Raw genomic sequence first — 24719 nt, 5'->3', positions numbered from 1 at the left:
TGAGCGAGCCGCGAAGCAGCGGCGGCAGCATCTGGGGAGCCGCGTGCGTGAGGCAGAGGAGGCAGACGCGATTACTTCAGAATTTATTTAAGGACTGGTGAAAACCACTGCAGCGGCTCCAGGGGAAGTCCCCGCGCCGAGCAGCGCGCCCAGCCCGGCTCCGCCGCGCCGCTCCCTCCGGCCCCGGCCGGGCTCGGAGCCGGGCACAGGGCGCCTGCCCGCGCCCGGCGGTCCCCAGTGTCTGATAATAATTACACACCCGGACTGCTGGCATTATGGCAGGTTTTATCCCCGCTTTCTCACGGTCGGATTTCCGCAGATGATACGTTTAGTACGCTCTAGGGTTAGAAGAGATGTTGTGGCGCTTGCCTGAGCTCCTTAAAGTACAGGATGTAGTAGCGTAGCGCTGCCGTGCCGGTCTCGGCGCCGGCGTCCCCGGGCGATGCGGGCTGGCAGCGGTGCCCGGGGCGCGGCCACGTGCCGTGGGTGCCCGCCGCCCGGGGCTGCCCCGCTCCGGCTCCGTGCGGCTGACAGCGGGCTTCGCACGGTGCCAGCCCGGCAGCGACCAGCCGTGGGCAGAGGATCTCTCCGTAAAGAGAAAACCGCGTTTGCTTTTTGATCATGCAGGCAGTCGTGCGTGCGCGCGGACTTCAGTCACGCACAGACATAATTAGCCTGAGAGGTATCGAAGAACCAGGGAAGCCAGATACCGCTCAGTTAGAGTTAGCAAAAGATAATAAATAAAGATGCTTTCGCCCTGCCCCCTCCCTGTGCGATCGTTTGCCTCCAGCTGCAAGATGCTGTTACTCGAAAGGGGCTGCTGGAGCTTTAAGAGCCGCTCCCCCCCCTCCTGCTCCCGACAATGGTCTGAACCGAGCTCTGCTTCCCAAAGCAAAATTTGTAATATGCCATTTTTCCCATGGATGCTTCTCCTCTTGGCTGCTGACGAAGTGACCGAAGAAAATGTTGAGGTGCCAAGCAGCGAGACTTGCCGGAGGACGGGTGCGGGGGCTTGGGGTTCCTCGGAGCAACGCCTGTGTCACCATTTCTAGGAAGACGGTCCAGGAGTGCTCGGCTGTGTGAGTCCCCGCTCGAAGCCGGTGGAGACTGCGGTTGTTATTGATCAAGTGGAATAGCAGACGCCGAAATAAAAGATACTAGGTACTGAACCTTCTATTTCTGAGTTAGATATTCCTTCCTCAGCCCCGGTATCCTCAGGGGATGAGATGCAAATGCAAAATCTAGCTGTCTGCCTCTTGCTATAGCACTTGTGTGGTATTTAAATGCATTTCTATAATGGGAGTTGGGGGATTTCAGACTAAAAAATGTGAAATCAACTTTTTTTTTGGTTGTGGTTAAGGGAAGTAGGAGGTGAGAGGGATGACATAAAGAAGAGATAGTTGGAATGAGTCCTTTTTCTAAGGTACTGTGTTGACCACCCCTCCTGTGTGGAAGGAGTGCAGGATGCTTCTGTTAAAGGTGATATCATAGTTTAGTGGAGACTGGCAGGTAAGGAGTTAACTAGGAGGAGGAATATGCATGTAATGCAACTCAGACAATAGGAAGGATTTTCCTTATTGGAATTACACTGTGCTGCCTAAGAGCGATCCTGCTGAGGACATCTGAAGAAACATAATTGCAGTAAGATTTGGTTTTATCAGTCACTATATCTATTTAACGATTTGGAAAAAAAAACAGCTTGTAAATGCAAAATACCCAGAACGATCCAATGAAATGAGTTTTTAAGCTGATGTCACTGTGGACAGGCTAGAATATATGGTAGGTAGAGATCTACTTCTTTTTCCTGCAGCAAAATTGCAAGTAACTTGAAATGACTCCTCAAATGTGCCATGCAAATCAAACATCAGAGTAAATAGAAAACAAGCTTTTAAAGCCAGTTATGGATAGAAAGGTGAGGGTCTAAAATCAGATTCACATCTAAGGTGGTGGCCTTCAAGGTGAGCAAAATGAATGCTTGTCTAAGAGCCTTTGTGAGGCAGAAGCCAAGTAGCTTTGTGTCTACTTATTCCCAGAGCTTCCCAAGTGAGAGAACTCCATCTGGTAAATAATTTTCAGGCTAAATGAGATTGCAGAGGTGTTTGTTACAATATTCACTTAAATAAATAATTCCAAGACTCTTGGGCAATTGAGGTAACGAAGATGCCAAATAGGGTGGGGTCCAGTGAGAAGAAGGAAGATAACTTTTTAATTTTCCACCTCTGTAGTATACATACCACAGAAATTTCAAGTAGTTTTAGAGAAAGTCAGTATTGAGGACACACTTTGATACCTGGTCCACACATGATCATAATCAGAGAGAAGTTAATATAAGAGAGTTGCTATCAATTAATATGTTAATGGAGTCCCCACCTGAAAAGAATCATTATAATTTAACCAAGAATGGCCATATCCTGTGCTTTGTGTTGGAATTTTTGTCCATTCCCCTTAGCTGAATGCTTAAACTGAGCTGCAGAATTCCTAATTGAGCTAATTCGGAGTTCACTCTTGATGGAGACATAATGCAGCTAACACTATTGATTTGCCATGACACTTTTGCATACAGCCTGAAAAATATTAATGTAATGACAGGGAACCACATTCTTTCCCCCTCTAGTAGGACAGATTACTTGAAGCATTTGCTGCTTTTTGCCAGTTGAGTGTTTTGTGTTTAGAGGGGAAACCTGTTCATGATTTCTGGTTCCGTAGTAGGCAGTGGTCACATAACATCCAGCACGCTCCCTGGTATCGCATAACAGGCATTTGTGATCTTTATGCCTTTGTTTGGAGGGAGTAAAATGACAGAAGATTGTCTATGTTAGTGACTTTCAACAGTCTGTACTGATCCAAACCCACTGAATGATAGAATTTACATGAATTCAGGTATTTGCTGGATTAGATTCCATGCAAATAACTGGAGAAAACACTGAATTAGGAACCAGTTAGCCTGGAAAAGGCTTTGTAGTAGATGGTGCAGTACATGATGGACAAGAAAGATAATGTGTTTTGAGAACTTCAGTGTACTGCTTCTCCAGCTGCCATTGTGTATGGCTGTGATGTCTGAGCACTCAGGTCCAGAACTACTAAAATAAGAGTCTAGGTTTTGTTGTGAATTAGAAGAATTATAAAGTTATACATTATCTAAAAGTCTATTTTTAGGGAGTGTTTATGTACTACATGAATTTCAAGGGAAGCAGGAATTTGCCAGTATCCTGCTCCCCCTTCAGAACCTCTCTGGGTGTTTGGGATAGTTGCAGGTGATACACAAGTTCACTATATGTTGCAGTCCTTGCAAATTTTGGATGCTGTGGAGGCACCCTGACCAAGGGAATTGTAATATCTGCTCTGTGGCTCAGGATAGATGTAAGGAACAATGATTATATATTAACAGTAAAATGCTGGTGACTTAATGCATCTTTCATTGAGGGGTTGCTTTACTTACATTCAGGATACTGGGTAAAGTGATAACCTTTGTACTATAGAAGTACTAAGTTCAGTATCAATGGAGCTTTTATTTTTCTATTTAAAGAAAGAGAAACACATTTGAAAAGTCTTACTTCTGTTGGCTTAGATCAGTCAAGCATAACTTTACTTAAGTTGTATTACTACAGGGCAAGTCAGCCTTCTTCAGGCAAAGAACACAAGCTTTCCTTCTCTTCCTTTGAATGAAGAGGTACATAGTGCACATTCAACTATTAATGTCAGCTCTTTAAGTTGAAGAATGTGCCACTTTGTTTATTCCTTTCTCTTCCTCTTCTTTGCAGTCCTGGCTGCATGGGAAGTGGGAAGTGTTCCACAGAATGATGTACAGGAGAGCTTATTCAGTTATCATGGACTTCTGGGGTCTTGAAAATATGGGTCAGAGGCGTTTAATCCACTGCTTGTAGTTCTTAACACTCACTGGAAAGAAACTCCAGCTCCCTCAGTGTTTATTCTTCACTGCCTGTGTTCCACTCAACACACCTTCAGGTTGGAGTAGATGATATCCAGAGGTTCCTTTCAACCCTGAGTATTCAGTGATTCTGTCATATCTTAATAGAGTAAGGTGGCTGTCCACTCACTAGTGGGTTGCTGTAATTACCTGGCCTGTAACTTTCTCCTGATGGTCAGTTTATGTCTTAATTACCTGCTCGCCCTCTACTTCCATTCCTCCCCAACTTCTTCTCTGCAGTTTTCTGGGGCAAAAGCTTGCAGTTCTCTGGTGACACAATGAGCTGCAGTAGCTTGCCAGATGCACGCTTAGGCACCACTGGTATAACCAAGTAAGATTTGAGGTATCAAATCTTGGTAAAGAAATCCTTAGTAAAATTGTTCAATGGGAATTTAGCCAGTCTCTGCAAAGGTGCTTCCTTATGGCTGAGTTTACTCAATTCAACATTCATTTACTCATTCATCATTCCTTTGAAAAGAAGCAGAGTCTGTGTTTTTGGATTCTTGTTTGGTGGTTGATTTGTTTGGATCCTATCCCATGTGATTATTTTGTGTGGAAAGGACCTTTGGAAGTAGTCTGTGATAACTCCTTGCCCAGTGCTGGGCCAAGTGCAAAATAAAATGAGTCTACTCACTGCAGGTTTGGAAAATAAAAAGAAGATTCAGTGTTAACTGTAATTTTCAGAAATTTAAGGCAGATATTTATACACTCCAATTTTGTCACATTTAGATTTTGTCACATGATGTGAAATTTATAAGAGAAATTAGTTTGTAATTTAGAGTTGTTACAATGCAATTCAAGGTTTGTTTTAGATTTCAAAGATGGTATTCTAATGCTTCATGTACATTGCTAATTGTCTTTGCATTTTTGTCACTGTCAGCTCTGAATTCTTTTTTACTAGTAGGACTTGTCAAAGAAATGTAACTGTAAATACCTTGTAGGAATTGATAGGAATGTATAGATTAGGGAAGAGATACTATGCTGTGATAACAAATATCTGAACATAGGAGCTAGCATGTGCAGATCAAGTGGAGAGATTAAAATACTTGTATACAGAATTGAAGATATTTTTGCATCTGATTTTTAGTGTGCATTCAGAGTTGAATGAGAAACTAGCAGCCTATTACACTGTATGAAACCAATTCAAAAGAGTGGAGGGCTGGGAGTCTTCATTCCAATCTTTGATCTTTTGGGGCCATTCCTGGCCATATGACTATATTCCATCAACCATATGACAAGGTGATAAACACAGTTAGAAAACATGGAATATCCAGATGTCAGTTTATGAATGTATAATGCCAGTCCTTTATTAATCTTGTTCAGTTCAGTTCTGAGTAGAATTGATATCTTCATGTGTAGTAAGAACTAAGTACCTGAAATGAATACCTGCTATGTATGTATGGATCTGTTGAGCTGTACATATATCATTAAGTCCAGGATGCAGCTGTCCTATGTATATGGAATTTGATTCATGCATATATAGGGAAAGATATCTGAGTTTTTTCAAAAGTAAATTCACAGATCAGCTGCAAAAGTATGTGGCATGGTAGTTCTGAAGTGTAGTAGAAGTGGGCCTTTCAATAGCCTTATTTTCAGCCTTTTAGAACTGCAGCATTGAATGTGGCTGTGTCTCTCCTATAAATACAATTGAAAAAGGCATATATTTTTCACAGAAAGAATGATTTATTCTGGTTAATTTATTAGAGAGATCACTTCCAGTGTTTAATGATTGAAATTCTTCCTGTCTAAAATATACTTCAGTTTAACACAGATTTATGGTCTGTGATAAGTGGGGAAGAGTAGGAAGGTAAAGTGATTCCTTCCAATTTCATTGTATGAAATATTTCAGCTGATTATATTATGAAACCAGACTAGAAATTGTTAGGGTAATGGATGTTTTTAATCACCAAATTTAGGTTTAAAATTCAAATTACAGAAATGGCCCTCTTTCCCTACTGGAAATTCTTAAAATATAATTCAAGTTACTCAGGATACCACCACATTAGCAATCAGACGAAACTGATCATAGCAATACTATTTTTATTTTATGTTTTAGTATGAATCCCTCAGTTGTTTCTGTTTGCATGTGTTGTCTTGGTTGTCTATGTGCTTCTGGTGTATGTAAACTAAATTCCTTTCAGGGATAACTAAGCTGGGAGCTGACTCTTATATTTAAAACTCCTGACCCTGTGTGTGAACCACATCAACCTGTGGTTAGCCAAAGGTTGACTAATACATGCACACACTATCATGAAATGTCAAGAACTCTTGTAACTCTGTGACATAATTCACTTCCTATATAAAGATCCAAATGCATATGTGTCCTTCTATTTGTCCTCATCTTCCAGTTTTATACTACTAGACTGTGATTGGTCTGTTTGCTGACACTCCTCTGTTTCTGTGATGTTCTTCCTCTGATTTACCTGCCCTAGCTTTTGTTGCAGTCCCTTATGATAAGCCTTCTTTCCTTTTTCTTTTCTTCATTAAAAAAATTCTTCAAATATTCTCAGTATTTTGATTCCTTCCTGCTATCAAGCAGGAAATTTGTAAAAGATGTAATAAGGTCCTGGGGAGGTAGCTCTATTCATCAGCATGTGCTTGGGAACGTTGTTAAATAGTGGCTGCCTCAGGACATTGAAAGCATCCCATGTGTTGGCACATGTGACAGTGGTAAATGCCAAGAAAGTTTTAAAAAAGGAAAACAAAACTGCTTTTCTAAAGGTAAGAAGACACAGATCATAGTAAATTGAACAGCATGGTATACTAGGTCTTTCCTGAAAGGCAGTAACAAATTTTTCTTTGGAAGTCCCACAGCAAACCTGCAGTTGCTCGAGATTTTGTTCCTTGTTTTGTGGCTTGGTGACCCAGGAGCACTCTCAGAAGCCAGGTTTCCTTCAGAGTTGTTTGGGATCCTCATGGACATCCACAAACAGTCTGTGTGAGGTCATGATCCAGGATTCCCGTATCTCATGCTTCTTGCTGTTGCAAGAGTCAAAGTATTCCTTTCTGTCACACCTTACTGGCATTTCTGTCTGGCTCAGGTTATTGACTGCTTTGCTGTGTTTCTGTTCCCTTTCAGGGTGGGGGAGGGAGAGGATTCATGTGGTTCCAATGGAATAATTGCATTGATCTCTGAACTTCCAGAAAGCAATGTACATCACCAGGCTGACTGCAAGAGCTGCTGTACCTTTTAAAGATTCTCCTGGGGCTGTGAGCTGTGGGAGAAAACTTCCAAATAGCAACTGCCTACACCAGGAACTGCCCACCAATTCCCTGCCTTCTCTGCTATCTTAGTCATAGCCCAAGTTTGTTACTTGTGCTGTCAGAACAATGCAGTCCAGGCATTCAAAGTTAGAACAGTTGCCTTCCCTGAATGCAACAGCTGAGAGGGACAAGATGTGACAATAGTGCCATGAGCATTCAACCCATGGGCTCCCTTATTCCCCACAACACTTACATGTATGGCTTCCCACATCCCCATAATGACTTTAAGAGATTTCCTATCTAGTGTGAGTGCAGGGTGCTGAGGTAGCAACAGCTGTCCACAAAGAGCTTTCCCTACCTGCTCTCACACACTCACCAGTATTCCCACAAAATTGTACCACTCTCACTCTGCCACAGCCTGTGTGCAGAGGTAGCAAATGCTGTGCTCTTCACACCAGAAACCTGATCTGCACATGTAGCACACTGGAAGTAATTTCTTGAAGGATGAAGCTTCACTGATGAGAATCCCCTGGGACAAGAAGTGTGACCCATGAGATGTTGATGATCGTGAGGCAGGAAGGGTTTGGTGACAATCCAAATTGTTAACTTTGATAGTAGAGAATGGGCATGCAGAGACCATGGTCTCTGGCCCCCTGTTGCATACCAAAAAGTTATGATTGAACTGAGCAGATGGCCTTGGAATTTTTTAATTATCCCTTTACTCACTGTGAACTTAACCATCCCAAACTGGTTAGCCACAGGTGGGAGCTGAGTGGAGACTGGGGATGTCCCCTTGCTGAGTGCAGTGTATTTACATGATGTTATGAGAGGTTCCTGGCTGGCATCCTGCGTCCCAATGTCCCTGTGGACAGTGGACAAAGCAGTCAACATCAGCAAGCTCTCCCAAGGATTCCTAAAGCTTCTCCCTGTATATGAATTGAGATTTATGTAAGAAGCTTCATAGCTGAAGCATGGGACTAGGTGATGTTATTTGCTCTGCTCAGGACAGATTTAAGAAATCTGTTCCTGGTAATTCAGTTTGCACAAGATATCACAGGGATGTAATTAGCAGAGTTTCTAGTTCTTGACCTCTTACTGAACAGGCTCACTGGAGAATAACTTCCCCTGAGGATGGGAATAACTAGATAGAAAAATAGATTAACCTGGCATTGTTAAGGCAGCATGATAATGGTTAGCCTGAGCTGTCCTGTAGAATTGCCTAGAGGAAGACAAAATCTGGCAATTAGTGGCAGCTATTGACATCAATACCAACAATTCAACAATGAAATTAAGTAAGAGAATGGAGAAAAGCAACAATAAGGGAGACTACAATTGCAGAGGAAGTATTTTCTGTTATTTTAAGAGAGCATTATTTCCAGAACTATTAATTTAAAATATTCTGTAACCCCCCATCTCCTTCCAGCCAGTCTTTTTTAGTTTTGGGAAGCACATTCAAACTCTTTGCTCTGTGGAATTAGTCACTGTATTTAATCCCTCTCTATTGATCATCTGATTAACATTGCACGCAAGTTTAAAAGTGGGAACAATGCAGTAATCTACTAACTGTGTCCATGTGACAGAGTTTATTCCTCTTATGAAACATCCACAAATGTTTTCGCTACTGAAGAGCTGTTCCTTGATTTGTGTTTATTTTAAAGAAATGATGTGTGAAGTGATGCCAACGATAAATGAGGACACCCCGATGAGTCAACGGGGGTCCCAAAGCAGTGGCTCGGACTCGGACTCTCATTTTGAGCAGCTGATGGTGAACATGCTGGATGAAAGGGACCGTCTCCTTGATACCCTTCGGGAGACACAGGAGAGCTTGTCACTTGCACAGCAACGCCTTCAGGATGTCATCTACGACAGAGATTCCCTCCAGCGACAGCTGAACTCAGCACTGCCTCAGGTATGTAGCTAATATTCTTTTTTTTTTTTGTTTAGGTTCACTAATGTTTTACTTAATACCACCTACTCTAACCCTAATCAGTATGTATTCCTTGAGGTCCAAATTTTGCTCCCCTTGATGTCAGCTGCAGAACTCCTATTGAATTAATAGTACCTGTTTGACCTCTATAGGACCTCTTTTTATATTTAAGAGTAGGAGTAATGTTGTTGACTTGAAGGAGAGCAAGATGAAGGCCTGTAGCTACTGGTTCTTTTGGCTGTTGCTCTAGCATTTACAACAGGTGAGGGATCATTTAAATAAAAGATCTAGTGGTAGAAATAAAACAAAAAGAATGAGCATGTTTTCTAGAGACTTCTATTAAATAACAAACAAAACAAACTAATGTAGTTTAAATAAGGAACTACACAAACCCACAAAAACAACTGATACCTTAATATTTTAATTAAATTAAGTTTAAATATTTATATAAATCTCATTATCTGATGTTACCCTAGTCTTTTTTAGGAACTTCAAAACTGAACAACTTCAGTTAAAATATTAATGGGATATTATATGTCAATATTATATGTCAATATAATGGTTTTTAATATACTAGAATTAAAAGCAAAAAAAGATCTTCAGTGTGCATATGTGGCCCGAGGATGGATGGAAAGATACCATGATTCAAAGTTCAAGTTTTCTTCATGTTTTTCCTTTGTGTCTCTCAGCTGTCACTTATTAGGGAATGTGACCATGAGGGCCTAGGGAGGAATTAGGACAGTGTGTGGTTGCAATAAAGAGGTAATAAGGATGAATGAAATGAGTAAGAAATTTTTTAAGGGTAAAAGAGGAAAAAAAAAACCCTCCAAAACCCTTGTCAATAGGGAACAGCAGTTGTTCAAGGGCTAATCTGAGTAGGCTTTTGAAATATCTTGTGATAGGACTAAATGGGAGAGAGAGAGACTAGAATCATTTGAAGAACAGCATTAGCAACTTGAGCATTAGCTCCAGACAATAAGAATGCCTGCAGCTGTTTTGCTACAAACAAAAAGGAGTAGCAATGATCTTGATATACTGTAAAATCAAGGTTGGGTTTTTTTCTTTTTTCTCTTTATTTGTGGGCAGTTGAGCTTCTTTTTACAGGTTTCTCTACATAGAAGAGTGGAAAAGAGTAAGTGAAAGACAGCATAAATCCTTTATTCAAAGATTTGCTGCTGAAAATCCAAAGAAGAGAGGATGCTCTCTGTCTGTGAAGTCCCATTCAGTGTGCAGAGGCACTCTCCACTGAGCCCATAGTGAGGTATTTTTGTTAAGCACTAGCAGGTGTCTAAGCCCTAATGTTTCTGTGTTTTGCATATGCAGAACTCCTGCTAAAATATTGGAGACTAGCTAAGGAAAATAATACACAGCATAAATGTCATACAGAGTCTAAAAGAAATAAATTCTAAGGAAATTGATCACAATATTATTTTATTTTTTATTTCTTGTAAGAAATAAAAAAATAAAATTATATTGTGTTGCGTAGTTTTGAATGATAGCTATACACCTCCTAAAAACAATGGATTTGTCAAGTGATTGCTTTGGTCTACTATGTACCATTAAGAATGTGTTTCAGGTAGCATTCATCTTTATATATAAGAGAGACAGGTTTCTCACATGAGAAACTGTGTGACACACTGCTTACACCTTAAAGCAGAATCAGGTTTTATGTCCATCAAGTATGTTATCTAGATCTTCATGTAAGTAATTCTGTAGAAGTCTGTTCTTTTAAGTACAGAAACACTGGCTTAGTAATATAACATTCTAGTAATAGAGTCTTTCAAGGATGTAATTTTCCTATCACTGCCCTACTATTTAGTTTTAATCCTGGACTTGAGATATTCTACAAAGTACTTTTACAGTTTTTTGGTTTATGGCTTTATGAATGGCAAGCTTGCCTTGCTAACTGCCTGTTAAAGCGTTCTGACAAAATATTACCTAGGACTAATTACCTAGTGGAGAGGAAAAATTCTCTCTTTACTCAGTTTAGGAGGAGAATATACAAATATAAGATATCTGTATGATAATTATCATTTAGTTACAATGTGACATCTAATGACTCTTGCTTTATCAGAATTTATTCTTTTAGTTCTTGATCCCTCGAGTGGTTTTCAAAATTCAATTATTTCTTAGTATTTACATAGAAATGTGTATTTTTTTATTGCATAGAAACTGTGTATTATCACAGTTATATTTTGTTAGGACACTATTTTTGCTTATTATCTGTTTAGGTGTTTGCAGTGAAAAGTATCTGGAAAAATCATTACACTTGTAATAAATAGAACCTGAACAAAAAGAGCTTGCATGAAAACTCAGCCATTGAAATATCTTGTCTGATGGGAAATAGGAAATCATAAATAACATTAAATAGGAAACTTGTGTTATTAGTTAATGCTGTTATAGCTGTTAAGGCTGCAGCCAATGTCTGTAAATGTCTTTAAATTTTAATAATGGTCTGCAGTGCAACAGAACAATGTACAGTTAACTATGAAGATATAATCAAATCTGAGTTACAGAAATATAGTTGTCATGCTAAGTGCTATCATTGAAATAAATTTTATTTCCATTAGATTGACAGTTTTAACTTTATGAACATCTGTGTGTAACTGAACAGGTATGTTTAAGGAAGGGAGAAAGTGAGCAGACAATTGCAGATCAGCTAGTCTGAATAAAATAACAGGGAATACTTTAATCTTGTTTTGGAGGAAAATCTAATGATACGTCAAAAAGCTAACTTAAAAATATGACAAGGGTTTATCAAAATTATAATTATACAGAGTAGCTTAACATGACTCTTTGGTACCAGACTTTTTAAATTGGGGAACTACAGTATCCCTAAAATGATATCTTTTGAAGTAAATGCATTTAAATTACTAGTAGATGGGAGGTGTGTAAGGAAAAGCAATATAATAATTAATAAGGTAAGTAAGGAAAGAGAGGAAAAATTTTCACTTAGACTGACAGGATGGAAGGAGAGTAGTAGTAGTTCATATATATTGAGATAAGTTTTTATTAATTTGAGCATAAGAAGAAGCGTGCTAGTGGAATTTTCAGATGACACAAAATTGAGTTGAATTTTTAACTAAGGAAGTATTATAATACCCAAGAACAAGAGTAACAGAGGTGGGATGGTAGTGCATGGTACAAGGGTGAGGGCCTTATATCTAGGAGGTAATAAAAAATTAATGACCTTTTAGGTAGCAGTAGTAGAGAGGGATAATATATGATTTACAATGGTAGTAGGCAGCCAGTGGGAGGTGGATGTTAAAAATGGAAATTACCATTTTGAAATGTGTTATGTAAGAGACTTTTGTTGGAAGTAGGTAAATATTAATGCAATTAGACCAAGGGGTGGTTTGGACCTTATTTATCTGAGTTTTGGCTCAGTAGTGATTGAGTGTCAACCTCAAATTGGAAGAGATTATGAAAAACACTGCTGGAGGAAAGAGGAAGTAACATTTTCTGTCTGAAAAGAATAATTGAAGTTTTCTTATTGCTGGGGGAAACTGACTTGAGAGGCACTATGAGTGATTTCATAGATTTTCTTAGAGAGACAGGAAGATAGAATAAACAGGTGAAGATGAAAGAAATATTTTAAGCCAAAAATAATGTTGATGAAGGAACAAATGATTATAGGGTACCATGAATAAAGACAGATTATTCATCAAAAGAAGGTCTTGAATTACAAAGGAATGGCATCTTTCTTAGACAAAGACATGGTGAAAACCAAAAACTGTTTTCAAGATGAAGATGGTATAAATATCTTTGCTTAACCTGTGAACTTGACCCAGAACACCCTCCAGGTTCTTTATTTCAGATTTTATTGTGGAGATATTCAGAATCTAGTTCACAAGTGATCTTGTTTATTCTTCCCAAAGCTGCCTGTTGACAGTGGAAGCCTCTAAGGAAAGCATGTCTGGGTCTGAACTGCATGATCCCCAACAACAGTAATTCATTGCATTCAGCTCATGACTCTTAAAACCAGGAAAAAATGCTAAATACATTGAACTACACTGTAATGAAGAAACATAAGCTCTAAATACTTAATAGTGTGTTTTTATTTCATTGGAGTAAAATTAGGTCTTTTACTGCAGCATAAGTGTTCTACTAAAAAGGTTAGGAACTCTGACTCCATTTTTGAGTGCTGGAAAGAGGAAAAAGTTCAGTTAAAACTTTCTCAAGCAAATTTAACCATAATGTTCTCTAAGCTAAGTAGTCTAGAAAATATCACCTTGATTAGTTACCTTGTAAACAAACTGGAAAATTACAGCACACGTCATTGTAAGACTTCGAATGACACATAGAATCATGAGTTGTAAATGTATCCTGATAAACAATACTGAATGAGTTTTGGTTTTTGGTGCTTTATTGCTTCTTTTAGCCTTTCAAGAATAAGTTTCAATGTAGGAAAGATATTATTTATATGAAGATATTAATAACTTATCACTGTCTAGTCAAATTTAGTTCATTAATAATGTACTTGCTCAGTGATCTGTTTAGAAATTATTATTCAAGAATAGTTGAGGTTGGAAGGGACCTCAGGAGGTCATCTTGTCTAGCTTTTCTGCTGCAGCAGGGTTATTAAGAACAGGCTGCCCAGGACTGTGTCCAAATGGCTTTTAAATATCTCTGTGGGTAGACTCCACAACCTCTCTGGGCAACCTGTGCCAATGCTCAGTCACCCTTACTGTAAAAAGTAAAACATTTCCTGATGTTCAGGGGGAACCTTCTATGTTTCCATTTATGTTCATTGTCTCTTCAATATTACATTACCAGAAAGTCCTGATTTCACTGATCATTTATGATAGGAGATTTTAGTTTTTAGTGGCTGTCTTTTCATGTATTGCTAATCAGAATCTACAGCTATGATAATATCATTTTTAGTATTGTTGGCTGTCACCAGCCAACTCACTATTTTCCATATTCTTAAGTATAATTTCCAGGAGGATCTGCTCCATGATCTTGCTGATCACTGAGGTGAAACTGTCTGGCCTTCAGGTCCCTACATCTTCCATTTCACCCTTCTTAAAAATTAGGGTTATGTTTCTGCTTTTCCAGTCAGTGGGAACTTCACAAGGCTGACACAACTTCTCAAATATGATGCATAATGGCTTAGACACTTCATCTGCCAGTTCCCTCAGGACCTGTGGATGCACCTCATCCGATGCTATGGACCTGTGCACCTCCAGGTTTCTTAGGTGCACATAATTTCAAACCTGCTCCTCAGTGAGTAGTTCTGCATTCTCCCAGTCCATGCCTTTACCTTCTGCAGCTTGGGATAGTGTGGCTGGAGCACAATGTGTAGTTTGCATGGCTTTAAACAGCTTAACTTATATGAGTTGAATTCTTCTGTGCATGGGTATAAACCCTCCTGTCTTTAAAACAGACCTTTAAAAACTAAAGCAGTCTAGATATGTTATTCTTTGGTAGAGATCATTTGAATAATATACTGAGAGAAACCACTGGAACTCTATTTTCTTTTTTTTTAAAAACTTTATTTGTTTATTTCCAGCAAGTTTAAGTATGCTGTGATTCGGGTGAATCTCTCTGGTGGAGATATAAACACCTAGTTCTAGTTGAGTTTAAATTCTTTTGAATGCCACAATTTTTTTTTTTCTCTGCAATTGATATTATTGTCAACCCTATTTGAAATCTTTCTGGATATAGATGGTAGAATTGTTTGGAGTGTGGAACTGCAATACTAAAATAAATCCTTTTATATCCTTTGCTACCCCATAGATTTCAACTAAATTGTAATTGTTAGCTACAATAATTACATAATAAAATCAGTAATAGAAATATAGTGGTAATCATTAAGGTTTTATTTGATCTAATAAGATACCACTCATTTAGAAATGCTTACTGGAGGCATGATAGAAGGGAAAATCCAAAGAGGGAAATGTAATGACCTTGTTTTATTGAACCAGTTTATGTAATTTGATCAATGTTAACCTTTAATAGGATTGTGATTAGAGAATTTTGTTGATAGACTTGCAATACAGCGAGCAATTAATTTTTTACTGCCAGAGACAAGAAAGGTATAGGGATACAACAGTAAGTCAGTTGGACCTTATTCGGAGGTTGTGTTTTCTGTTTAGATGTGTGAGCATATAGTGCATGGATACAAAATAATGTCATCACACAGATACATATTAAGATACAAAAATAAAATAGCCTGACAGAAAGAAATGCATGGATTTAAACAATAATATTAAAATAGACTTTGATTATTTAAGATTGGACATTTGCTGTTCAGGTGAAAATAATAGCTAGACCCACAGTGTTGTTCTCAAAAAAGCTCTTCCTATGATGAAGATGGAATGATGGCTTTTTTTGCTCTTTATTTCTTTCTGGCTGTGCTGAAGAACATAAAGTACCAATGGCATCCTGTATATTTGAATGAATAATCAGTACTTTTTCTGAGGTTCTAAAAACATCCTCTTGTGTGAAGGACTTCTGTGAGTTCTCCATCTATTTTTTTTTTTAATCTTGCAAGATTATGCATTTTTCTCAAATTCCCAGGGAATAATTTAAGAATTCCAAGTAGTGAAATGGAGATCTGAGTGAAATGTGTCTGAGGGGAAAGTTCCAAGATTTCTGTCTCAAAACTCCAGTAATACACTCTATATTCATGTGTAAAAACTAAAGCTTGACACAGTATTTGTTTCTATCTGTGAATTTCCTCTGTTTTATATTTTGTGGGCTACTAAATATAAGCATGTTAATTTTCAGGAGTTCTGAATCCATGCAATTCCTACTAAAATCAATGCAAATAGCAAGTATTTGTTACTGCCAGAATCAGTTTGCATCACTAAATAACAGAAATATTTTCTTAAACAAATTGGAATGGTGTTTTTTGCTAATTATCTTACCTATTTGTCTCAAGATATTAACATTGAGGGGAGCATATTGAGATGTATGCAAAAAAATCAGATACTAACCAAAACTATTAGTTCTAATAGAGTAAATATGGAAATACATGTTTTTACAGGTTTTAAATATATAGAGAGGAGACAGAGCATCAGGAAACCAAAGAAAACTTGGCATTATAAAGTTGCAATGGTTTAAGTGCAATGCAGTGCTGAAGTATTAGTTGTGTCCAACCTAACAAATGTTTAGGAAAATTATAAGGTTTTCCTTCCTCAGTAACAGAACATGTAACATAGCAGCACATGGCAGTTCTTTTTTCCATATAAAATTGAATGAAAGTTGTTTTCATCATGTTAAATACCAATTTTACTCTGGTGGATGACCCCTAACTAATATTACCTGATAATAGACAGATTGACAGTACCTGTGGTGTAAGTAAAACAGCGCTTTAGCTGGGTCCTCTCTGGACTATATTTTTTTTGTTGTTAATTGCCATCATATTCCCAACAGAGCATGGTTAAAGGTATAATTATACATACTCGAGTTCTTTTCAAGTATGAGTTTATTTCCTTTCTGTTGTGAAGTTCTGTGTATTCAGTAGCGTATTGCAAATAATTATAAGCAGGAGATTTTATCTTAAAAGCTTTGGACTTCTTAATAAATACTTGATGACTGAAGAAGACTGGTGTGGCAATCCAGCAGAGGAGTAAAATAGACAAAAACTTAAATATTTAGAGGAGGAGGAACATGTGGTGAATGCCTGAAGCAATCAACAAGACTATGTACTCCCATTTCACTCTGTATCTGCTTCATAAACATTGATATCAATTATTTTAGCTTGAACTGGGTACATCAACTGCTACATTAACTATTGATGGCTCATTATCTGCATGTTTAGAAAGACACACAAATGAATATGAGGAAAAAATAGAATGGTTCTGGTCAACAGAATAGAGTACAGATGGTTATCCAAGTCTCTATATATTAAGCTGTTGCCATCAAAATGATAGACACTGTAGTTTAAATAACAGCCGTAGTCATGGGTTTTTCCCTAGTTTTCATAACAGCTATAGTCATGCCCCTCATGCCCCTCTGTGTTTAAGAAGCATTTGGACAATGGCTTCAACAATGTGATTTAATTTTGTCAGCTCTGAAGTGGTCAGGCATTAGAACTAGATGATTATTGTAGGTCCCTTCTAACTGAACTATTATATTCTGTTACACAGTGAAGAAAAGCTAGAAAAAATAGTGCAATTTTATAAAGCTTAAATTTGATAGTTTACTTTTTGCTCACATCCTTCAGAGTGGATGGTAGAGGCTGACACATCATCCAAGAACATCTTGAAAAGGTATTATCTTCTTTTAAAATTCTCTATTAAAAGCAAAGGAAATGCAGAATATTTAAGAATTAACTTTTAGAATTGTCTTATTCAGGCTATCTTCTATCTTAATAAATAATTTCCCATAATGAGTATTCACTCAAAACCATAACATCATGTTAGGGATATGTTTTTTATTTTAAAAGTAGGGATCATTTAGTTCTTATTGAAGTGTGTAGAGCTTTCCTGTTGACTCTGAAGAAATAGGTTTGTTTTTATTGATGAATATGTATCTTTCATATGATCCCCAGTAATCTGAAATTCTACATATAGAAGTTAAGGGCCTGTAACTTTATTTAGTGGAATGTAATATTTCTGTAATGTACCATTTCTGTAGTCTATTCAAGAATCTTTTCCAAATCATCATTTGCTGAGTATATCTTCTTATCCCTTAAGTTTTTTTCCTGTTTAGGATCAGATTATAGGCTTTTTTTCTTTTAATTATTGTTGGTGAACTGCATTCTTTACCATGTATGAGTTTTAAGAAAATCCCAATTATACTGTGACAGTTGGTTTGTTATGACAGTCAGTCATCTGTCAAAACAGAAAATATTATATAAATCTTGGAGACTTACAGTAATGTTCTTTGTTGTAGGTTGGTTTATTTGAAATTATGAAGTAACAAAAATTACAGATTTGTTTTTTTCCTGCATTGGATTTTTTCTTTAATGTTACTTTAAGCAGAAGGGAACATAGAGATAAATAAAGGGAAGGAGCAATAAGGAAAAGGGTAAGTAGATAAACCATACTTCTGTATCAAAGGGACAGAATTGTCTAAGAAAGGGTAGAACCAAAGTCAGTCTGCATGGAAGTAAAGCCCTAGTCCAGAGGGCTAGGAAATTCAGTACAGAGGTTTTTCCACCTATTTTGATCAATGATAGAACTAGTCCTTAGAGAGCAAGTAGTTAAGGAGCAGGTTGAGCAGGGGGACAGAAAGAGACTTGGGAATGCTGGTGACAGTGGCTGAACACCAGCCAGCCCATGCCCAGGTGGCCAAGAAGCTCAATGGCATCCTGGCCTGGATCAGCAATAGTGTGGCCAGCAGGACCTGGGCAGGGATTGTGTCCCTGTACTTGGCACTGGTGACGACCCACCTTGAGTCCTGTGTCCAGTTCTGGGCCCTTCCCTGCAAGGCATCAAGCTGCTGGGGAATGCCCAGAGAAGGGAACAAGACTGGGGAAGGGTTTGGAGCACAGGTCCCGTGAGGAGTCGTGAGAGAACTGGGATTGTTTAGCCTGGAGGAGAGGAACCTTAGGGGAGACTTAATTGCTCTGCACAACTGCCTGAAAGGAGGCTGTAGCCAGGTGGGGGGTTGGTCTCTTTTCCCAGGCAAGAGGGACAGACAAAAGGAAATGGCCTTAAACTGAGATGGAGGAGGTGCAGGTTGGACATCAGGAGGAATTTCTTCACTGAAAGCATTATTAGAAATTGGGATGCCCAGGACGATTGTGGAGTCACTGTCCCCTTTAAGAAAAGGCTGGACCTGACACTTTGGGCCAAGGTCTAGTTGACAAGGTAGTGTTTGGTCATAAGCTGGATTTGATGATCTCAGAGATCTTTTCAAACCTTATTGATTCTGTGTTTCTGTGATGAAAAGTGCTCCTGGACATTTTCACTATCAAAATAGGACTCATGAGAGTGTCTGAATATGAAGTGCAAACTTCTGATTTTTGTATTTTTTTTTCCTGTCTTAATGACAAATACATTGTAGTTATTGAACACTGAGATTACTGCATTAAAAAAATAAGATTTTTCATCTCCTGGAGAAAAACCAAAACTGAATTCTTTAGCATTATGAGTACACATGCTATTTGGGGAAATGTGTTTTGGAGATAGAACTTGGGGATTATACACTAAGTTTTTATTTTTCTACTTCCTCTGCTTAATAATATCAGGCTGACATTGGAAATAATGAATATCCAAGACATTAGGATATGCTGAACACATTTGCAAAGTTTTCTTTTCTCAAAGGTCAAAGATTAATATTATCTCATATAATTGGTGCATAAGCCCATTGTTGTATATCTTTGGTCAGAATGTGTAAAGACAATACCTCTGAATTGGTGAACACTAAGTTCATGAATAATTGCCCACATTAAATTAATTCTTCATTAGTAGTAAAATCTTGATAATCTAAATATTTCAAGAAAAAGTGGGGTATTGTAAGACAGAGAATTTCTTCTTGTTCAGTAATTGATACATATTCATATCAGATCCAGATGCTCTGCTGTAGTTTGGTTTGCTCCTTGTATCTGCTATAAACTAGCATAAACTTTGTCAGCCAAAACACAGTTAAAATTCTAACCCTGCATATGTGGAGAGTAAATCTTAAAATCAGTAAACTGACTGACTGACAATTTCATTATTCTGTTTATTGAATATTCAACAACCTTCAGTAACACATTTTCCTTTTCATGTAACTCTACTTAGGCTCTTAGCTGCTACTGTATTAAGAAAGAAATCTGTACTTATTTTTCTGTAGTCCTAATGATTTTCAGGGTGATCTACTACTATATCTTGCCACAACTGTGGCATGCTGTTATGAGCATACAGTCAACAATCTAATAGTAACTCACATATATTGTATGTATTTCCTACAGAAGCTTAATATTTGGATTGTATTAACAGATCTGAGGATGTATTGTTAGTGAAAATCGTCATTTCAAAAAATGCTTTCAAGACGCAGCACAGTTTTTCGCTAATTAAATGATTGTGCCTTTATAAATTCTCAGATTAAGTCTTCAGAAATAAGACAGTAGTCCATAGGCAGTATTTTCATGCAAAATAGAAACCTATGCATACTTTTGAAGTATCAGTGAAGATTACTTGGGAAACTGCATCTGAAAGTTGATAACTGGGCTTCCAAACCAAATGGTTACACAAGATCTCAACCTAAATCAGACTTGCAAAGATGTATACATTTGTCATAAAATTTCTGATTGCACTATTTCAGCTGGGTGCAATTCTTCTTAATATAGTCATGCTTGAATCTGACCCATACACTGATAGTTATTTTCTGTTTTTATATATCCATAATAATTTGGTTTCTTACTTCCATAATACAATGCTATGATAGCAAGCATTACAAGAAGATAGATATGAGATGTTTGAAATGCTGCTTGTCCTAACCCAGTACTGCATTTTTGAGTCCTACACCATGATGTCTCTTTGTTTTTCAAAATAACCTTGCTACCTAATTGGCATGGTGTTAATGATGTGCTAGGACTCCCTTTAAAATAGTCCCAAACCTGTTTCTTCTACTCATAGTTTAGAAAAAAAGAAAGATTTTACACTTACAGATGGTTTTAGCTCTATTTTAAATATAACATCCAGATGAGAATAAAATTTTTCTTTCTCACTGGTTGTTTAAATAAAGTATTCATATGGCACTGAACTGAATGTAAAGCAGAAATTTTCTAGGCCTATACATTAAGAACTGGTAAATGAATCTTTACAATTCTTCATTCAAATTTCCACTGATGGGAGAATGGCCTCAGGCATAACATATAGGCAAGTGTTTTCAAGTTCATAACCCCATAAATTTGTTTCCAGAGTGTACACATACCAGCTGCTCACAAAGAATTATTAAAGCGAGGGCTTAATGAAAGGAGGTAGAAAAAGACAAGCCCTGTGTTGAACTCCAGAATGTTTTCTCAGACTTCTGTCTTTTGCAGCTGAGGGCAGGTTTTAAACTTCAGTTTATATGCTAATCCTAAAATAGAAGTGTTTGTGTTCCAAAACTGATTTAGCCACATTTGAGCCTCTTCCACTTACTTTGCTTTCTTGGGTTTTAAAATATTTATCACTTACGATGTCACCAGTTGATATCCTCACCTCCACGAAGACTTAACACATATGAAAAATCAGCCACAACAGAAAAAGTATTTAGATATTTGCATGCCAGCCTTGTACATGAATGACTTGTCTGAATACAATAAATGAAATAAATGTAAGGAAATATGCATGATATTAATTAATTACAAGCTGTTGATTCAGATTCACTTAAAAATCTGAAAACAGATGTGACAGCATTCAGCATTGAGTTACTTTTAGTGGACTCATAAATGCAAGTAAGGAGGAAGAATTAAAAGATAGCGATACTAGTGAATGAAAGATACTTTTGGGGTTCTCTTAAAAGCCCTGCTTCTGAGAGGAGTAAGAGCACATTGTAGATTGTCCTTGCAAAATTTTTCTGTTGTCACTTTTGCACAGAACATATCCTTGAGTAAGAAAGTAACCTGCCTACCTTGTCTTTTTCCATGAGTCACTTGTGACTCATGATTGTTGTACATCATCTTCCAGAAGTGAGTTATTTTGTGAGTATAAAGTGTGCTGTGTATGAAGAACTGTGACATAAGTCAAAGTCACAGTAGATGTTATTAGAATTTTTACATGGAAGGTTATACATTAGCAGAATTTTAAATGTTTTGAAAAGGATAATGTTCTATATGCTGAAGTCAAGTGATATATTTCTTTTTCTGACAGGGTGGTAATTTTGTAATGTAGTAAGACAACCTATATAATTTGTTTTAGCCACGGCATCCCTCAGGATCGTTCTTTAGTAATCCTTTCTATTAGTAAAATCCATATTTATCTCTATTGGAGACTTGAAGTGTCTGACCTTTTTCCCAAAAAGCTTCTGCAGCTTGTGCCTTCTGTAAGTAATGTGGCCTGGGGTCCCAGGGGTCCGTGCGACCCCCGGCTGCCGTGGGTGTCTGGATGGCGCTGGGCTGTCGGGCTCGCCCTGTCCGGGTCCCTGGGCTCATCTCCCTCCTCAGCTCAGCTGCGGGCAACTTAGCGAGCACCTCTGGAGTGATTTCAGCTGTGTGAATTCAGCTCTTAGTGATGCGCTCTGTGCTGCGGGTGCCTCGGCAGATGCACAGGGGTAGAGAGAGGAGAAGTCCGTATGCGGTTCCACAGCGGTGTCCTTTATTGCCAGCTCCTGTGAAGGGATGCAGGGACAGGGGGTTGATATAGGTACAGGGGAGTTGGTAATTGTCCAGTGGCCAGGGTTGAGGAGAATATGACCTATAGCCTTACAGAGAGATAACAAGGGTCTGAATGTGGAAGAGGGGCTTCTTTGGTCCAGTCACCGTGACTGGGCATTTCTTATCTCAGGCGAGTGACCGCCAGGGAGGCCTTGCAGGGCCTCTGACTGCTACATGGAAGGAATTTTTTTTTCATAACATACACACGTGTTGGGAACAGTTTCAATCACTTTTAAGCCTGGGTTTACAAGGAATATAGGTAAAGTACTGATGGCTGAGCATGCCCAGTCTTGGATGAACTGCCATAACTGGAGGAGTTCTTACAGTAACACATCTTCTGATAAACAAGAATTTCTATTAAAATTCAAGTGCTTCTGCAGAAAACCTTCTATTGATTTTTGTTTTTAAAAAGTTACAAAATTAATGTCATTGCATAATCAAATTGTAAAGTTTTATTAGTTATCTAAAACATTTTTTTTAAACCATACATTGCATTTTCCATGCAAGACAAACTCCTTGTAATATTTTCAGTCTTTCCTGCCACATTTTTAGAGGACTATTTTGGAAACATTTAATGCAAATGCAGCTTCGAAAAAGCAATTTTTTAAAAACATAGAATTAAGTATTGACAGCAGAGGCTTCATTTTGTGAAGAAAGAAATTATTACCTAAAAGTTACTATTTTGACAGCCAGACCTTTTTTCAGAACTTGTCATGACTAAGTTATTGTTTTTGTTAAGAAAAAAAATTAGAAAAGTTAAAGACATTTATTTACACACATTGAAACATATTTTAATATTTTAATCTAATACTTCTAGTTTTCATTTATAAATAGTCTTCTGCCTTAAATCTGCCTATTTAAAAAGAAAAAAAAATCACCATCAGCTAGAATAAAACATTACAGCTCTCATGAAAATAAAGTTTTGGGTTTTTTTCTGTTTTTTATTGTCAAGAGAATCAGAAAAATATTTGCTCTGTAGTGTAAAAATTAAAACAGTTAATTGCTAAACACTTAAAACAGCAAAATCAGTGTGAATATGGCTTGTTACTTACCATTATCTATTTCACTGAATTCTTCTTCCTTATGTAAATATGATGACTCTAGCTAGTCATTCAAACTCCAGTTTTGGTAGTGATTACTTTGGGACAATATATGGGTTTTTGTCCTTTTTATGAGATATAAAATTCATCAGTATTTTATGTAGGTGTAACATTTTCTATCTGCTCATTTCTCTTTTGTTTCAGTAAAAGGACACATGGTGATTATTTTACCTTCTAGAAACATTTTAGTTCCAGCTTTATTTGTGTTTTTCTCTGTTCATAGTTTGCAAGACAAAAAGACGAGAAAATACTATGGTGTGGCTTGATCTCATTAATTATTTTTTTAAAGGCAAAGTATTCAGAAAAAATGAGCCCATGGTTCTATTTAGTTAGTTCTTGTTCTGTAGTTCAAAATCAAATGTTTCCTCTTTTTAAAAAGAAAAATATGACCTCAGCCTGTATACCTATATAAATGGCCAATATTTAGATATTTTGCACCTGATTTATGTAAGAAGCTTCCAGGGAATTATTTAAAGAGCTTTCTGTGCTCACTGTGATCTAAGCAGTTTGGTCTCCTAACCCCTTGCCTCCAAAAGTAATTAATACACTGCATTTGACATAGTGGCTTTATTTTTGCATCAAAGTCTAAAGTCTTTTCTACTCCTACTGTGGCACATACAAACTTTTTGGCTGGGAAATTTAATTAATATTCTGTTTGGGATTTCAGAGATAATTGGCCTTTAGGACCTCCAGGAACTGAATAAGGCCATTTCTTACAAAGCTTTGTATAGAGATCTTTCAAAGCTTATTCTATCACATTCAGTTATTCTGGAGTTCAGTGAACTAACGCAGTACTTTTAAAGTTCCTTCCACAATTTGGGATAGTAGGAACTGACAACCTTATTTGTCATTTAGTAGCTATGAGGTGTTCAGTATTACTGAACACATGGAGGCAAAAGAAAGTGAACAGAAACATTCACTGCAGTTGAAAGGTTTGCAGCTTCAGCAAAGTGGATGGAGGAACATTGGACGACCAACCACTTAGGATGGTCTCTAAATTCTTGCCTTATGGCATTTTGGTGAAGTGTGGATTCAACTGATTGAAGCAAGCTGTCAATTTACATCTCAAAATATAATAAAGTTTAATTAAACAAATTTTGATACTTCTTCAGTGTTATACACCAGGTTAAAAAGTTATGGAAGTAATTGTGATATTTCTACAGAGCAGTTTACTCTTTTTTTTTTTTTTAATACAGTTTGCTCTATTTTTTTGTTGGTAGGAATGCTCCTGAATTGTGAAATTATTCATTTGTCTATCTGTCCCCTATAGAAGATGTCTCTTTTTGTTCATAATTTACTATCTCCTCTGAAAAACTGAGAAAC

The 24719-nt window shown here is 37.5% G+C and overlaps 1 protein-coding gene across 6 annotated transcripts in view; it reads left to right on the top strand.

The window, feature by feature from the left end:
* Positions 1–891: 891 nt before the first annotated feature.
* Positions 892–24719, top strand: part of PPFIA2 (PPFI scaffold protein A2) — a 286279-nt gene continuing 262451 nt past the window's right edge. For 4 of the 6 annotated variants that reach the window (XM_085570345.1, XM_021528045.3, XM_085570344.1 and 1 more), the window contains exons 1-2: positions 894–1161; positions 8791–9041. In XM_085570345.1, coding sequence (XP_085426471.1) covers positions 8793–9041 — 249 coding nt within the window. In that variant the 5' untranslated portion in view covers positions 894–1161; positions 8791–8792. Of the gene's footprint in view, positions 1162–8790; positions 9042–24719 lie in introns of all 6 variants that reach the window. The other 2 variants (XM_085570346.1, XM_021528054.4) reach the window with 2 other exon arrangements.

The sequence above is a fragment of the Lonchura striata genome, chromosome 1A (genome assembly GCF_050655825.1).
Source record: "Lonchura striata isolate lonStrDom1 chromosome 1A, ASM5065582v1, whole genome shotgun sequence".
Classification (NCBI taxonomy): Eukaryota; Metazoa; Chordata; class Aves; order Passeriformes; family Estrildidae; genus Lonchura; species Lonchura striata.
Note: the sequence above shows the minus strand (reverse complement) of the source record. Positions and strands in the feature narration are given on the sequence as shown.